The sequence below is a fragment of the Netta rufina genome, assembly GCF_964035555.1.
Source record: "Netta rufina genome assembly, chromosome: 3".
NCBI classification, from domain to species: Eukaryota; Metazoa; Chordata; class Aves; order Anseriformes; family Anatidae; genus Netta; species Netta rufina.
The window spans coordinates 20,825,090-20,843,223 of record NC_140125.1 but is presented as its reverse complement, the minus strand read 5'-3'; the positions used below and the strand labels follow the sequence as shown (position 1 = coordinate 20,843,223).

The following is an 18,134-nucleotide window of genomic DNA, read 5'->3' as shown; positions in this document are numbered from 1 at the left end:
TGTGCACTCCAGCCTCTGTCTGGTTATATATATGCTTTTGCAGTTACAAACAAAGTCAATGCCTCATTATAAAACCTCTAATAGTGTTTGCCTCATTTTTCCTGGAACCTAATAGATTGAGATGCTCAGGTGAGTTTAATTTCCATTTGCAAATCATCATTCAGTACACAGAACAAATGGTATCAATGATGTACAAGGCAACATGTAGTCCACTTTTTGGCTTAATGGTTTAATTTTATAGCAGGTTTATGTACAATTCTTTACAGAAAATTCAAAGAAGATCTGTTCCTTCAGTATCGTTCCACAACTTTTAGTGACTTGATATTACTAAATATTCATGAACAAGATCTGAAGATTACTGTTAATCATTCGATAAGAGAAAATAGTGTCCTCCATATAGGTCTGGTATCTACATGACAAACTGTTTTTTGTCATCAGTTGTTCTGCATGGTAATTAAATTGAAAGAAATTTACAGCACCTTATAATTTTCTTGTTTTTCATCTTGCTTGGGTAGTGCTTGCTTGTTTAGGGAATTTTTGGCTTTGTGAATCATAAGTCTCCCTAGTATTGTCAGAGACAGTGCTTGTGGATTGCTTCTATGGGCAAAGTGGTGACCTTGAAGTAGATTTCAGTGCTGGAAGAGCTGTCCCTGCTTGGGGCTGCTGTTCACCGTTTACCTGCAACACAAACATAAGTGTTCTGTTTGACTTGTAATGGTAAAATGGTAGCTTTCTGCAGTAAGTCAAAAGGCTCATTGCAAAAAATTAACTATTGGGAATTTGAAAAAAAAGCGCACATGCACAATAACAACAATACAAAATATTTTGAAGACATTTCTCTCTTGAATATACAATGCAGTGAGACTTAACATCACTTGTTTTGCTGATGGGTAAGATGGAGTATCTCCTACACAGCTGGCAAGCTATTTTGCTAGGAGCAGAAACAAAGCTTAACCAGGGAACAGACAGTACCCTTAGTGTGTTTATGAAGGTACCAGGTATTGCAGAGATCTGTATTTCATTTCCTCTGCACGTATTCTGCAAACATAAAACAGTTCTCACATTTTTACTGCCATTTGAACAGAAACCACTGCTTTCACATTTAGCTGATGTGCAAAGCACTCGAATTCTACATTAAGTCTACATACAAAAGTGAATAAATGTGTATGACAGAGGGCACATTTTAAACACCTTGAGAAGTTTGCAACAGTTTGAATCTGGGTGTCTGAAATGAAGTATATGTAAGTACCTGTCAGAGAAGAGAAGGAAACCAAACCTATTTCACTTTAAAATAAGACACAATATTTACTGTATTAATATAAAGCATGAAGCAACACATTTTGATAGTTTCCACAAATGATGAAACAATACTCTGAACAATTCCTCCAGAAATTCCCAGATGTTCATGGATTTGAAGTAAAACCAACCCATATATCTCCAGCAGTGTCCAAGAGAGAAGTTGGACACAGATTCCAGGAACTGGTGATTCTGTATATTTATACTTGTGGGAAAAAAAAAAAAAAAAATCCTGAAACCTTAATTTCTCCAACGTAGTTAAAAATCAGGAGTAGCTTGTCCTTAGAGCCAGACAAACACAAGTTTAGGCAAAGAGAAGGACTGTTTGGGAATACCTCCCCCTAGTTAAATTAAAAACCATTTATTACTGATTACTTTTAACTTGCTGTAGCCTTGACTATGGTCAGTGAGAGCCTCCACCTAGCTTATGCTCTGACAGCAGGTAATTACTCTGCAACTTCCTGAAGCCAAGGTTTCCTTTCTTTTTGCACTATGGAGTTGTTTTGGTTTTGTGTGTGTTTGTTTTCGTTTTTTCCTCCAACAAACATGCTCCATTTGTTTCTAAGGTTATAGGAAAATGTATATAAATGAATGTAAATAAAACTTATTGGCATCACTTAAAGAACTAATAAACCACAGGCCTTCAGGCAGTACCTGTGAGAAGCAGCATGTTTTGACAAGCAGGGTAATTCACCCTGAAACATGCACGCATGCAGGGGATTCACTCTCACTTTAATATATGGATTTCCTAACACTACAGCTCAAAACAAATTATGGCTCTGATCTGAGTGGTCATTCTAATGATGCTTTCTGGCCTCAAAACCTATACATCTACTAATGTACGTAATCATAGAATGGTTTGGGTTGGAAGGAACCTTAAAGGTCATCTAGTCCAATTCCCGTCATGGGCAAGAACATCTTTCACTAGATCAGGTTGCTCAAAGCCCCGTCTATGTGGCTTTTGCTTTTACTTTTGGTATCTTGCCAACATGCTTAATGTGCTAACAGAAAATAATTCAATTAAAAAAAAAAAAACTGTATTTATCCTTTATGACTTCGTATTTAGTTGTGTGGCAGACTCCTCTGATTGCCTAGAAAATATTTTTGTGTAACGTGGCACATTGGAAGGATTTGGATCTACTGGCAAATTTCTGTGCAGCTGTCAGGTAAAGAAGTACCAATAGATGGTAACTTCTCAAATTCTCATTGCTCAGCTTTAAGATAGTGCAGTTAACAACTTTGGAGAAGATATCAGACAAAGGTTTATTTCTGTTCTGAAGCTGGAACATTTTCAATAGTCTGCAAAGCATTTTCATTGGCTTAGAAAGAATGTCCTACCGTGAAATACACCGTAGTGTGTCATGTTACTGAAAACACTTCAAACTTCATGTAAATTTCATTTACTGAACTTTTTTTTTTTTAATAAAATCATCCTTCAAAAACTTAACTCAGTTGTATTTATGTTAGTAACCTCAAAATCTGGTAATCACTTACATTAAAGTTAGCTCCTTTATCATCTAAATGTTCCCAATTTACATGTTTAACAGCCACTCAAACATCTGTAGTTATTTTATAGCATTCAGAATGAGGAATTTCAAGAAAAGCTGTTAGCAGAAAAATATAATCCTCAACTCTGACTCCCAAAGGTTCTTTTGCTGATTATTTTTTTTTTCTGAAACCTAAGAAATTACAGTAAAATGAGTACCTGGCCTTAAATATCCATCAAAAGAAACTGAAAATATACGTGTATTTCATTTACATTTCCCAACAGATTTCCCAATGAAGTCAAAAACTACATCACAGGAACAATTTGCAGGATGCTAGCATGGTCAAGAGCTCTGCCGCATTTGAGTGATTCGGTATTTATGATCTTAACTTCACTGTACTGCTAAGAAATTTAAAGAACGATGATATATCCTCAAACTTACCTGGCAAGATGAATAAACTTAGTGAACATATTGGCTTTCCCCATGGCCTTCATGTACAGATATATTTTTTTTTAAATTACCTTTTGTGATTTGCTGCCACCAGGTGTCGAACAGGAGCGCTCACTGAGATTCTGATCCTTTCTGTACATCTTGTGTCTGTAAGAGGAACTTCTCACTTGAGGAACCCACACGAGGACTGGTCCCTAGATTTAGGGTTGTTCTGCGTAAAATGTAAGGAGTAACCTTTCCGATGGGGATATCAGCAAACCCTGGAAAATGAACAGCTTCTATTAAACACAGCTAAATAAGTTACACTTTTTCTCAAATAAATGGACTTTTTTTTTCCCCTCTTCACACTGGGGATAAAAATACCTGATTAAAATAAATAATTTATTCTCCTGAAGATCAAAAAGATTACTGAATAGATCTTCTGTATTCCAAATTCCATATGCAAGCCCTGAAAATTGCAGGCAAGGTACAACAGTAATTCTATAGTAAAGTTTTTCAAACAAGTTCTTGGTCTTTTTTTTTTCCCCATAGGCACATCATCATCTGGAGAATAATTTTAGTCTGAAAACACACGTATTGTTCTACTAGAATTCATTAAGAACACAATACCACAATACAACATTCTTGGTTTTTCCTATTTTCTCCATGTAGAACTATACTGTCACAGATTCTGTTAGAACTACGCTATTATAGATCCTCCATTATCTTTCCATCTAGCCTAGAAGTCAAACACTAACTGGCACATGTCCTCAGAACAGGTACATTTCCAGAAAAATACTGATGCTTGTAAGAAAACAAAATGCAACTGATGTATAAACTAAGAATTCCTGACTTCTGGGAGTGATCACTGAAGCTGAGGTGACTCAGTACCTCTGCAGCTTGTCTAACAATTACAACTGCATTTATTACAGAGGCACCTCACCAGTAGTCTGCATCTATTCTCTTGTAAGTTTGTTACTAGCCCACAGAATAGTTTTAAATGACTAGAACAAGTCACCTTCCAGCAAAACTTCATTGCTACTAACATATCACATGCTTAGTGTCTAATACATGTGCCACCAGAAACTACAAAGTTGTGACTGCCAGGATCATTTAACTACAATTAACTTGGCAGTAGTGTAAATGTATTAAAACGGTCTAACGGCACAGTTCCACAAGTGCTGAATTGGCATTAAATGGCACAACTCCCACTGGCTGCTTTCACCTGCCATCACTGTCACCAAAAGTTTTTCACATAGTCACCTACTTACCCAGATTAAAATTAATTCAGCTGAAACAGGAAAAAAAAAAAGTGAGAGAGAGAGAGAGAGAGTTCTATCACCTGCTATGGTGATAGAACATTTGCCTTTACCAAAAATTCTAAATACCTTTTCTCACTACTTCTGGAAGCCCATCCGGCTCACAGTCTGAGTTCTCCTGACACAGCAAGTTTTGACAGATAGAATCCTTCCTTTCTTTTTTTGATGAAGGCTCTGGCATAGGGGATCTTGGTTCTCCATTATCCTTCCAGGTGTCTTCAGACCGCTGCCTTTTACTTGAAAGCTCAGCAGAATCTTCATCTCTTGGATCAGACTGATTGCTCACTGTTGATAAGTTGCCTGAACTCAGCAAAGGGCTGCTGACAGCATCTCTCGTTGGCTGTTTCAGCTGACTACTCAACAAAGTGACTTGTGTTTCTAGCATCTCGTTTACTTGCTCTAGTTTATAATATTTAACAATCAGAGAGGAGTATTTCTCCAAGTTCTCATTTGCCTCTCTGGTTTTCTCTTCTACAGATTCCTGTAATTCTTCCAGTTTTAACTTAGTTTCTTCTGTAATGGCATTCTCATCAGCACCTTTCAAAGCAAAGTACCGTTGTTCATATAACTACTTAAAATAAGGATGAATGTAAAAGAATTTATAACACAATGATCACAGATCTTTTAATTAATTACACATGCTCTACAACTGTACAAGAACAAAATAAGTGACAGGATATACAAATATCAGTGAAATGTTATACACTACAGTGGTTTGCTAAATAGTAAACAAACATGCCAAATTTGAAAAGAATCTGTGATTAGTGCATGGACAAACATTTCCTCTGTCATTTTGTAACTTCACAATACTTGATTTTGCAACCCTAAATTTGCTTAAGCATCATTTAGAGTTCATCTCATGCAGTGAACTTTAAAGGAAACAAGGGAACAGGAGTCAGAGGGGAAAGCTAGGGGAAAAATGACAAATATTGTTATCTTGTTAATCTTGTTAAAAAAAAAAAAAAGCTTCTCCCTTTTTCCTTAAGCCACTTTTGACCAAAACAATGTAATATTTAATATATATTCATAATCCGTGGTTGCTTCTGATGCTTTGAGATAAAGGAGATGAATTACATTTTCAAAACTTCTGACATATTTGCAGTGGTACTTACTTGTGCTAATTAAAAATCATGCTCTGTATTAGTGCTGCATATGCAAATGGACATTCTAGGAAAAAAAAGTTTTGCCAACTAACTCATTGCTAGAAAAGCATTAAGACCGAATCTAGCTTCAGTTACCTTCTTTCTCTGACACATTTAGATCTTTCTTCTTTAACATTTCTTCGCATTTTGTTAGTTGTTGTTGCAACCATTCCTTTTCCTTTTCCATATGCTTACAGGATTTCATCCACAGCTGCACTTTACTCTCTGCAAGTTCATTTTGCTTCTTTAGTTGAGCTATAACGTTGGCGTTATTAATCTACAAAAGAAAAAATACAGTTGTTATACTAGAAGCACAATTTTTCTGTTTAAACGACACACTATCAAATGGAACCTCCTCAGCTGCTATGCAATATTAGTTGTAGACCATGGAGGTAATGTAGATTTGTTTGCTTGCTTCTGTACAACCTCATTATAGCTGCCCCTTTATCCCAGACCCAGGAAAATCCTTTTACTGGACAGATATGTACGTGAGATTAACTATGCAGAAAAACCCAGGGTCTGACACAACAGTCCGTCCATTTGCTACCTGTTATCCCAGCACTGAGGCATGCTAGGTAATGTATTTCAAATCAATATTCTGAATTGTAAAGCACTCTCCTCCTAGTTTGAGTTTCGTTGGTCTTCTTTTTGTCCCTACTGCATCTCACTAGCGCAGAAGCAAGAAAACCCAGGCCTGCTTTGCACTCTCAATCTCAGCTCAGAAGTACCATTCTGAGCAGCAGCACACCGGTCCTGGCTATCTATTCCCACTCTCCTGCACTGCTCCCTATTCTGGAGCAAAGCTGGGTGCAAATGCCACAGCGAGCACAGCTGGAAGCCTTCTATCATAGTTACAGTGCCATGGGTACCGCGCTTTGTCACCAGTACACATCCTGGAGTTTCCTATCAGCCCCTTGTTGGTATTAAGCAGAATAATTAACAACTAACACTACACTGGACACCCCTATTGAATACGGAACTTTTGAGCAAGGGAAACATTGTAATTCAGCATTTAATTGCAAATATGCTGAATCGATCACTTATCTCCAAGAGTTCTTTTAGAGAGAGAGAAACTCATTTCTGAAGTGGAAGCACGAGATTGAAAGCCAGAAATCAATCCCAGACAGCAGCAGGACAAATAACGAAGATAAGAAAAACGCAGGGAAAATTAATAACCGGAATTCCAGCTACAGGGACAGTTAAACTTCACCTGTGCTACTAGAAGCCAACCAAGCACACCTAGAACTGTTCCCGAGCTATCAGTTGTTCACAGAAAGTGGAGCTCCAATTCTACCATCGAGTTCAATCATTCACAGAACGACGCTAGTTAATCATTTTAATGAGAATTCTGTATGAAATGGAGTCGATAAACTCTCAAAATCAAGAGCAAAGCATCAAGACATGCTTAAGACAGAACATGGTATCCTTTATCATTGACGTAATTCACAAACAGAAAACAGAGGCATTGCAAAGCCACTTTTGACTACAGTCTAACCATGTTATAACCAAGTCGAGATGTTCAGTGGAGACAACAGATGGCTGTGCTTCGCATCACAAACCACTTGTAGGTGCTCTAAGTCATGGCATGCATAACAAAATTTTTCTAATGTAGATCAATAGTAACAACATTTCTTCCGTGCTCTGTGCTCTCATTAGTGAAACAAAGGCTGTATATTAAAGTCAAACCAAATCTCTGGAGCACAGATTCCTACATTTACATTAACGTACTCTACCTTAACGCTTCAATATTTTTTTCTTACCTGAAGATTTAGGAGCTCTCCTAAAGTCTGATTAGCTAGTTTAAGAGAATTATTTAATTCTTCATTAGCTGACATCAATTGCTCAAGTTCCAATTTTTGTGAGCTGTTAAAGAGCCCTAATGAATTCATCTTATCTTGACAGGCCTCAATTTGCATTTCATTCTAGAGAGACAAAATGTGCCTAATTACTATGATGCTAAAAAGGACACTAAGCTATATTTTGAAGATATACTTAAAAGCATATCACTGCCAATGGGAATTCCATAGCAAACTTGCTTGGTATGTTTTGAGGAGTTTAAAACTGAAAGACTGATTTGTCACAAGTATGTATTTTTTTATACCAGTTTGCCTCTAAAAAGTCTGCCATTTGAAAGCCCCTATATTTTACTATAACTTGCTTTTAAATTTACTTCATAGTCATAGAAATGGAACTTACTTAAAAATTAATAGAGCAAATTGTTTTTCAGTGTCTTCCTGGTCTCAAGTACATATTTATAGACGTTTATGTCTCCTCCATACAAAGACACGGCTCTTTGTATAAAACACAGAACTGTAGAATGGTTTGGGTTGGAAGTGGCATTAAAGACCATCCAGTTCCAACTCATCTAATTCCATGTTGAGCTTCTCATCAAGGAACACCCCCTAGCCCTTCTCCTCAGGGCTGCATGGCTAAAACTGTGGTATTTTCATCAGATTAGCCATTTATATTCTTCATTTAACTGTTCCCTCACCATTCCTACCAAAACAACTGTTCCCTGGACTGAAACATACAGCTGCTCTCCCTTTTTCAAGTGTATAGCCCCAGCTAAGTTTATATATATCACTTAACACTAGCTAAGTTCTGAGGTAAATTCATCTTTCACTGTTTGCTAAAAGAAAAAACAATTTAACACTTCCTGAGTTCTGAGGTAAGTATATAGAGAGTTTGGAAATGTTGTTACCAAAACCAGGTTCTTTTACAGTAGGATCTTTTTTTTTTTTTTTTTTTTAAAATACCTAACATTTAATTAAAAAAATCACAACACCAATCTTCCCATTTCCTGATTTACCTTTCTGTTTGCTTCTGTCAAAGCATCCTGAAGCGCTTTCTCTGTTTGAAGTAGTCTGTCTCGGTACTCTGCTATTTCTCTTTTCATTTCACTTTCTTTTTCTTGTAGTTCTTTCTGGACCATCCCCAAAATCTTCGTCAGTTCATTTTTTTCTGACATAGTTAGATGCAGCTGAGTCTAAAAACAGTAATAGAACATTATTCGATATTTAGAATTTTATCAATGCAGAAATAGCCAACCTGTTAAACTATTTGACTGTACATCTGAAATTTTGAATTTCCAAAAACAACTTGGTAAGATAAATGTATTTTAGAGAGGCTAAATAGACTGTAATTACAGAATGTAGAACCTGAGCACAAAAGGCAGGATAGGAGGCAAAGGAAGGTCTTCTCAAATATTAGGAACTGAAGGGTACACTGAGTGTAAGTTTGCCAACACTGTTAAAAAAAAAATCAGCACTGCCAAAACCAAAGCTTAACCTCTCCAAATATAAAATTGTTCCCTCAGAGTGACTTGAAAGATTAAGGGTCACTTCTCTCACCCTCTCAAAGGTAACAAATATTTAAGCATTTTCATTTTGATCCACTTTTTTGATGGTACTTTTTGGACAGCTGGCCAAAAGGAAAATTTATTTCCATGCAGGACTTCTGAAAGCTGCAGAAATCTCAGTTCTATTTCCACTCAAAATCTTCAAGGCCACAACAGAAAGAAGCCCCTGGTTATAAAATTTTGTAGCTGTCATTAGCATATCCTAAGGCCATGTAAGCTTGTTTAAAGATATAATATTGGCCACAAATAAACAAGACCTACATTTATCTCCACAGTAAATCAGCCTCTGAGAATTAAATATTAACAACTTAAACTAAGGACTCATATTCTGTTTCTTCCTTTACTTTGTCTTGAAAGTTTTAAAGAATAAAGAGACTTGAGAAACATTGCATTTTTTATCTAACATCCTCAGCCTAACGATTGAATGTCTGCACTAGAGAACTCTTGGCACCAGATTTCCAGATAGCCACCTGTGGCATTTACGCTAAGGAAACAATTCAGTTCCTTCAGTGGAAGGAAAAGGCATAAAAACATTAACTAATCATCATTCCATCTCAAAATAGAACATAAAATATTCAGAAACTTGGAAGCAAGAACCTGGAATACCGGTCAATAGAGCACAGCTCCCTTGACCAGCCCACACACATTCTCAGCTAGAATAAATCTGGCCTTGAAGACAGAAATAATAGAGGTGCAGTAACTAACTTTGTTCTTTTCTGAGAGTTCTTGAAGAAGCTGTATTTGTTCAGCAAGCTTGTTCTTTTCCATGGTAAATTCTTCCTGTAATTTGGAAATCTTCTGTTCAGTATCACTTAGTATGGCTTCCAGCTCAATACAACTTTCAGTCAGTTCATTTACCTGAAATGAAATTTTATTTAACATTTTTTCTTTAAATTTTAAATTAGATGCATCATGACCTCCCAAGAGTTTTTGTACATAAATATGAGCAGTTTTAAAGGTGAATTACTTTATTCCCATTGTTGTTCGCACTCCAAGCAAGGGTCACAGCAGATTAATGTCATTTTGACATAGCACTTGTCCAATTGATGTTTAACTTTCTGTTGAGCTCTCCTAGTTATCCTTGATATAAAAACTCACTCACCCACTATTCACTTGTCTTTCCTTTTTCCTTCGACAGGAAAGAGGTAAATATCCTACATTATCTGATTCAACTTCTATGCCTACTTCCAAGCAACTGTTTCATTTGGCCTACATAAAACACAATCATGCTTTCCAGCTCTAAATACAGCGCAAACTTGTTCTCAATTTGATCACATAATTTTAAAAATAGGAGGCTTACTGTAAAAGTCTGAGGTTAAAGTTATTTTAACATATAATTTATTAAGGAAGTGGTAAGCCCAGAGGACACTTTATCCTCGTTCTTAAAAAGGGAACTGTGCCCTAAGGGAAATGGTATTACCTTTTTAGATAAAGCAGTCTTTTCACAAAGAGTAGATTCCAGCTCCTCCTCAAGGTCTTTATAGGACACTTTTAGAACATTCAGGATATCCGGGAAGCTTTCATTATTAGAAAAACGTTGCGCCTTTAGCTTCAGCTCAGCAACCAAGTTATGCAGTGCTTCTTTTTCCTGGTGCCAACATTCACGCTCTTGTTCCATGTGTGTCAACTGTGAAGACAGCTCCTCTGTTTCTTTCACCTGCTGCTGAAGAACACAGTTTTCCTGTAGTTTTTCATCCAGCTTTTGTTTACAATCCGTAAATTGTTGAACAAGTAATTCCCTTGTGTGACCCAACTTGATATTTTCATTTTTTATTTCCTGACATTCCTGCAGTAATATTGTTTTATCTTGCTCAAGAAGAGCAACCTGATTAATCAAGACTTGCTCTTTTGCTCTGGCAACTGCTTCCTCCTGGGAGGAAACCTCTAATTTCTCACTTACATCTTTCAGCTCAGATTTCAGCAATAACATAGAATTTTCAAACTCCTCCTTGAGTTGCATCTTTTCTTTCTCCTTTTCTTCTACCAGTTTTGCTGTAGCCAAAATTGAAGACCCCAGTTCGAGGATTCTTTCTTGCTTTTCTTTTCCATCTTTTGCCAAACACTCGTTTTGTGAAGTGAGAACATCAATCTGTAATTGAAGACATTTCAACTTTTCAGCCATCTCTTCCATCTCTACTGTTAACGTTTCTGCCTCTGTTTTAGCAGTCTCCATTTGGATGATGACACCTTCTAGATTTTCCCCTGACATTTCCAATTCTCTTTCCAGCCTCTCGATTTTATCCACAAGAAAGTCAACTTTCCGTTCATGCTCCTTCAGCTTTTCAGCAGCACGGCGTTTTTGCCTCTCATCAGATTCAATTTTTACTTTCAGCTTCTCAATTCCGTGTCGCATTTGATCTACCTCTTTCTGTGCTGAGTTGAGTCTAGCAGCAAGTTCACTTTTTTCAATTAACAAGCCTTCCAAAGATCTAGAAAGCTTTAAGTTTTCCATTTCTGATGCACTTAACTTATTCTGCATAGCTTCAAATTCTCTTGCAAGCAGCTCTTGCTCCTTGTTCACATCTGCTGCTTGGTTTTGAAGCTTTTCTTCTAAACTGGAAGACACTGCATCCTCTCCTAACTTCTGCAGAAGGTTATCTTTTTCATTGGATAGCTGATTTATATCAGATTTAGCAAGCTCAAGCAGATTTGTTTGCATCCTCACTTCATCCTCTAACCTTCTAATGATTTCAGTAGAATCCACCTTAGTTGACTCTAATTCTTTTAATTTCTCTTGTAACTTCTGATACTTTTGATCTAATTCTTCTTTAGTATCAGACAAAACACACAGTTCTTGGCCGATATGGTTTCTCTCAGCTGTGACTGAAACAAGCTGCTCTCGAAGGACAGAAATAGCTTTTAGGTCAATTTCCCTCTCCCTTTCTAACTGCTGATATTTTGCCTGAAGCACTTCAGTATTGTTATCTACGAAAAAGTCATGGTTCTTAATATTATCATTCTCAGATTTTGGCTGCCTTTGCTCATTTTCAGCTCCAAGAAATTGTTCATGACAGTTTTCCTTGGCCATTTCAACATCATCCAGTGTGTCTGCTGCATTAGACAATTTAGCTTGATATATCTCCACCTCAGACTTTATTTTCTCAGGTTCTTTTTCTAAAGACAGAACTTCAAGAGATAATTGTTGGTTACTGACAGAAAGTGATTCCAGTTTCTCCTTTATACCACTGTCCTCTTCCTTTGCTACAGTAGTTTCCTCCAGTTCTGCAAAAGCTGAGCTCTCCAGAGCTAATTGTGCATTCTGAAAGTGCAGGTGAGAGTTTAACTTTTTGACTTCCATTTGTAAATCATGGCTTTCATGGCTTTCTTCTGTCTCGCAGATCAGCTTCAAATTTTCAGGAGTTTTTTGCTTTGCCTCCTCCTGAAGAGCTTCAGCGCTTATTTGATTTTCAAAGAAATCCTCTGAACCCAAAAATATGCCACTATTAGAAAATGACAGTGCACTAACATGATGGGAAGGGCTGGTGATTTTTCCTGATGTATTTCTACATTTTTGTTCTCTAGAAAACTCCTCTGAACAATCTTCTACTAATCTTGCTTCAGGAGTCGCAGTTACATTTTCACACACAGAGCTGTCTCCTACAGGAGATTTCTCAATGGGGATTAGTTTTGGTTTATTGTTTCTCATTTCTGGACTTCCAGTAGGGAAGGGCTTCCAAAAGGGGCTTCCCGAGTGATAAAGACTATCGTTTTCCTGTTGAGCGTTCTGCAAAGTTTAAGAACCAATTAAAAAGATAAAAAATATATGCATATAAGTAAAAACAAAAGAAGCAAGGTGAGTTTTAAAAACTTTCTTAAGCCAGCGAAGCTTCCCCCTTATGCAAAATAAATAGATAGCATCCTTCTTAACTTCAGAATCCACACAATTTTCCTACGTAAAGGATTTTACACTGCATGCACACATCTTTGGCCAAAAGATTTTAAAGACATCGAGGGAGAAACGTCAGCCAAATTTACAAAAGACAAAATACAAAAATTGTGAAAAACTTTAAGTATCACTAATGGCAAAACTGCTTACTGCTCATCTTCTATTAGGTGCTAAAGAATCTTGAAGGGGAACAAGACCCAAATCTTCAAAGAATCCCTTCTCTCAATTGCCACTGTCTGTCAGAGCTGGCTTACACATGGCGCCATCTCACGGTCTCATATGAAACAAAACTGAGTGACTTTGAAACCTGAGGACTCCAAAAAAGAACAGGGACCACAGGGAAAAATTGAGTGACATGTACTAGGTACTTCATCTTGAGGGAATTCCAGCTATATGTGGTAGGAACAGTCTTCTTCAGGTGTCTGTGTGTCAATGTGGACACTCCAAGTGAACTGTGAGCAAAATATACACATGAAAGACTTTCTCCTCTGCAAGGAGCAGTTGCTCAGCATTGCAAAGTTGGACAAAATGGAGATCTTTGAGATGCTCGGTCTGAGAGAGCAGTGTTAAACTATTATCTCCAAGCCTATGCTGACCAGGTGCTGGAGACCATTTGTACAGGACTTAATGACCCAGACTGGAAGTTCCCCAAACAGAAAATAAATCCGTCAGATTTACGTTGGAGGGAATTAGTTGAATACACTTCGTACATGAACTAAAGTGGTTTTCCTCTAATCTGACTGAAATTCTGGTTCTGTCATAGAGGATACTCTTTACAAGGAGCAGGAAAATCGAGCTCATTGGTTGCACATCACCTACTGTGCTGAAAGATAGGACAGCACTGACTTCCAAAATGTTCATCCTCTAAGGTATTTTTGAAGAATTTACGCAGAACTGAGAATTAGCTGTTCTGCTACCAACTAGCTCTGTCCTGCTGTTGAGAACGTTAAAAGGAATTAGGGGCATGGAAGCAGTCCTAGCTTGCTCTTTATGGTCCCATGAAGGGGCGTGGGAAGTGCAGGCATCTTCAGCAGGCTGTATTAAATCAGAGAAGATCTAAAGCTTGCAAACGCAGTACAGGTGCATACAGCACACGTGCACCAGCTAAGACAGCACTTGATGGAAAAACAAAGTGGCACACGCTGTGCTACTCTCACAACTCTAGTGGACTAAACCCATTGACTTTATTTCTCATTATCCCTGGGATGCATAGGCCAGAATTCACGGTACAGATTATTGGTCTACTTTCTTTAAACGGTACCAAATGGCTGTGGGTACTACTTTAAACATATTTATTTTCAAATCAGTAAAATCCTCATTTGGCTTTGCCATAAACCAAGAGGTTTACGTGAAACTGTTTTGCACAAGAGCAATTACTTACATTTTCTGTATCAGTGCACAGCTGTGAATGAGAACTTAAATCAAGGACTTGTAGCTGGAGTCGCGCTGCTTCAAAGTCCGAAGACAGATTCTCAGTTTGTTTTCTTTCTTCTGCCAGTTTGCACTCCATTTCTGTAGTCAGGTTACTCAGTTTCTGCTGCCACTCTTCCCTGTCTGACAGATTTTGTTGTTTAAGATGATCTATTTCTTTTCTCTCTGAAAGTATAATGTTTTTCAGCTCTTGTATTTCCTCATTTTTCATATTCTCTTGAATGTGAAATTGGTCTTCAAGCACTTTGAGGGCCTTCTCATATGTCTGACAAAGCATTTCAAGTTCTTCAATTCTACCCTCAAGGTTAGATGTGCTAGGAGTAATGCTCCCAGTCTCTTTAACAGAGTCCAGCGTGGTATCATTATGACAATTTTCAACCAGAACATTTGCTGCACCTTCTGAATTTATTTTTGCAGAACTTTTCAGCTGATTAATTTCCTCTGTCCATTTGCACATACCACTGTTAAAAGAATTATCAACCTCACTTACTTCTGAGAAACAGAGACCTGAGAAAGAAATTGTGGATTTCGTTTCATCTAATTTAGATTGTGTGCCATTTTGGCTAGAAGATAGTGGCCCTGACAGATAATCTGTATGAGCACTGCTCAGACTTGTTGACAATGCAGCATTTTCTGCCTTTAGTATTTCAATGCAAGACTGTAGCTCAGATATCTTTGAGATCATACCACAATGATGTTCATATAGCTTTATATGCTCATTCTGGAAAGAGAAAATTTTCTCTTTCACTTCAGCAAAGTGAGTTTTAATTTCTTTGCTGGACAATTTTAAGTCTTCATAGTCAGAACTAGGTCCAGCACTGCATTCTTTGAAGGACATTTCCTTATTATCACAATGCATTCTCAAATCGCTGTTATCACTTGGATCCATAACTTCATTGAGAAAAGTAGTTTTCTCAGCTCTTAAATTTGTATCTGCACTATTCATTATGTTCTCTTCTTCCTCTGCCACCTTATTAATATCTGCGATACCATCAGTTTTTAAGTCTTCAAATCCAGAGGTTAATGCAATGTTCTCATTCTGCAACTTCTCATATATTTTTTCCAGCTCACTCAGTTTGCTTATTGTTACCTGCAAAGAGGATGACAACAAGACTGGTGAATAACTTTCATCCATTTCTCGTTTTCCACAGTTCTGAGAAACATCATCATCACTATACTCCAATGAGTGGCAATCTTCACCTAATACCGTAAGCTGAGAATATGAAGCTTCCAATTTTTTAACAGACAACAGTTCTTGCTGCAGTCTCTCTTTCTCTCTCACACTTTCCTCAAGTTCTGTTTCCATTTCCCTTAAAGCAGTCTTCAGTCGTATCACTTCTAACCTGCAGTTCTCTAGGGAGAGTTCTCTGTCCTCAAAATCCATTTGAAGAAGCTGAAGCTTAAATTGGTGTTTATTCAGCTCAGCATCTTTTTCTTCCATGCATTTCCTCAAATGTTCTGAACAGAGTCTCCTTTTGCAACTAAAGTCACATACCAGAAGTTCATGTTTTGTCTCGATTTCCTTCACCAATTGCTCCTTGCCTTGAAATACAATGTCCTGTTGTTCTTGCATTGCATTTAGTCTTGCCTCAACATTTATTATTTCCTGTCTTAAACAGTCAGGCTCATGAGAGGGCACATGTTGGATGTCAGAAAATTCTGATTGTAGTTGTTGAAGTTCTTGAATCAAATCCTTTTTTATCTCTTCTGAGGCTATTAGTTTATGTAAGATATCTTTATTCTCACTAAGTACTAGTTTCTCTTTTTGTTCTAATTTTGCTTTCTTTTCCTCAAACTCAACGGTCTGCTCTCTCAGAATACCCATTATGCCTACATTTTCTTCTTCTACCACTTTATACTTTTCTTGCAAAATTTTCAGCTCTCTTGTGATTTCTTCAGTTCTTGCTTCAATACATTGTTTTTCCTCCTTATGTTTCCTGGACATTTCAGAAATGATTTCTTCTTTTTCCTTTAAACTATTAGAAATATTTTTATTTGCTTCCTGTAAAGTTACTTGGTTTTGCTCTAAAGCTCTGCTTAAATCCCTAATGGTTGCATTTTCTTGAGTAATTTCCTCAATTTCTTTTTTATATGAACAGATCATTGAAGACATGCCCTTCTTTTCTGAATCCCATGTCTCAGACATGAGCTTCAGCTGTCTTACTGAATCCTCAAGCATTTTATTACTGATCTTTAAATCCTGAAGCTCTGCTTCTTGGTTTTTTAGTCTTTCATTCAGAGTTTGCAGTTGCATGTCCTTTTCTTCAAGAATAGCTGAAGTTTGTCCAACAAATGTCTGACATGCTGAAATATCTGCTTGCAAATTACTAACGTGCTCTTTAGTTTCTGTCACAAAGCTTTCATGCACCTGTTCTATGTTACTTTCTCCTATTTCACCCTTGATTTGCAGTAAGTTGTCATTTTCATTATTCCGTTGAGAAAAAGTATTAGTCTCTTTTTTTAATTCTTCATATTCTCTCTGTTTGAATGCAAGGAGACTCTGCAAAGCTTCTGATTCCTCCTCCATTTTATTTATTTTACAGTTCAGTTCTTTAATATGATTTTCTTTTTCCTCGATCAGGTCCTGGGTAGAATCTCGCTGCTTTTCCATGTCAGCTAAAGCTAGTTTCAGTTGCTCTACAGAAGATGAGCTTTCTTGCTTTATACATTTCTCTTCCAGTAACTTCAGCTCTGCTTCCTGAAAAGCATTCTTATCTGTAAACAGAAAACACCATCACATCATTGTCAGACAACATTGGCCATCCTACTGATAATGTTTAATGAGAAATTACTATTTTTACTCTTTTCAATGATCATTTCAGTGCAAAGTATTACTCGTAAGTTATCTCACAGGATAAAGGATTAGTTATGCCATTTCAGGCTATCAGACACTGTGTACTCCTAGACATTGTTAACGTTCTGTTCTGCAGCCTAATACAAGTCTGCACTCCACTCTGGTAAGTACACGTTTTCTCAGGTGACTAGCTACCTGTTATTTCTGTGTCATTTTCACATTTTTTTTTTCTTTTTACAGGACCTGTAACAATATGACCTTTCCATGGATCATTCTTGTGTTCCTTTTCTGCCAAAAAAGATGCTTAATTCTACACAGCCATTTTTCAAAATTGTCATAATTGTTCCTCTGCTTTAATAAGAACAGAATAAGAAGCAGCATGTACAAGTAGCAAAAAAGAAAGAGATAATACGTTCCTCCAGATGGCTCGTAAGGACTGCTAATTGTCTACCCAATCAAAAACAAATCAACAGTTGAAAGGCAATGAAAAGTGTGGGCATTAATTTTCAGGAAAACAAAATCAAATTCAAAATCTTCGTTCTAAAAGCTCACATTAAGTTTGATTTCCACACAGAAGCAAGTGGGAATCTATCCCCTTTTATTAGTCAAATCCAGCAGAACTACAAAGAATATTTTATATTTCAATTTAATTCCTGAAAAATTGTGTTCTCGATTAGAAACAAGCACTGCAAAGAAGAATCAACAATTAGTAGCTCCATAACGTTTTCCTTCCCCCCCCCCCCTTTTTTTTTTTTTAATTCAAATAAACAAGAATTATAAAACAGAAGTTTCCTGGTTTAAACGCATTCTCTGAAATTTTGTTTGTTGGTAAGTTCAGTATACTTCAGTTAATTTCAAAATTGTGTATCTTCTGGAATTGCATATGTTTAGATAAAAATTCATTTCCATTTCAGACAAACTTAATGTTGGTTAAAAATACCATCATAATCATATCTCACAGAGGAAACCCTTTTGCTTAATTCACAATCAAG

The 18,134-nt window shown here is 37.0% G+C and overlaps 1 protein-coding gene across 1 annotated transcript in view; it reads right to left on the bottom strand.

Moving 5' to 3' along the window:
• Positions 1-470: 470 nt before the first annotated feature.
• Positions 471-18,134, bottom strand: part of CENPF (centromere protein F) — a gene marked incomplete at both ends in the record, with an annotated part of 36,430 nt that continues 18,766 nt past the window's right edge. The window contains 12 exon segments of the mRNA XM_084283406.1: positions 471-555; positions 557-597; positions 601-678; positions 3,305-3,362; positions 3,364-3,493; positions 4,601-5,099; positions 5,786-5,950; positions 7,434-7,595; positions 8,483-8,659; positions 9,737-9,889; positions 10,452-12,755; positions 14,299-17,063. Of these exon segments, the coding sequence (XP_084139532.1) occupies positions 471-555; positions 557-597; positions 601-678; positions 3,305-3,362; positions 3,364-3,493; positions 4,601-5,099; positions 5,786-5,950; positions 7,434-7,595; positions 8,483-8,659; positions 9,737-9,889; positions 10,452-12,755; positions 14,299-17,063 (6,617 nt within the window).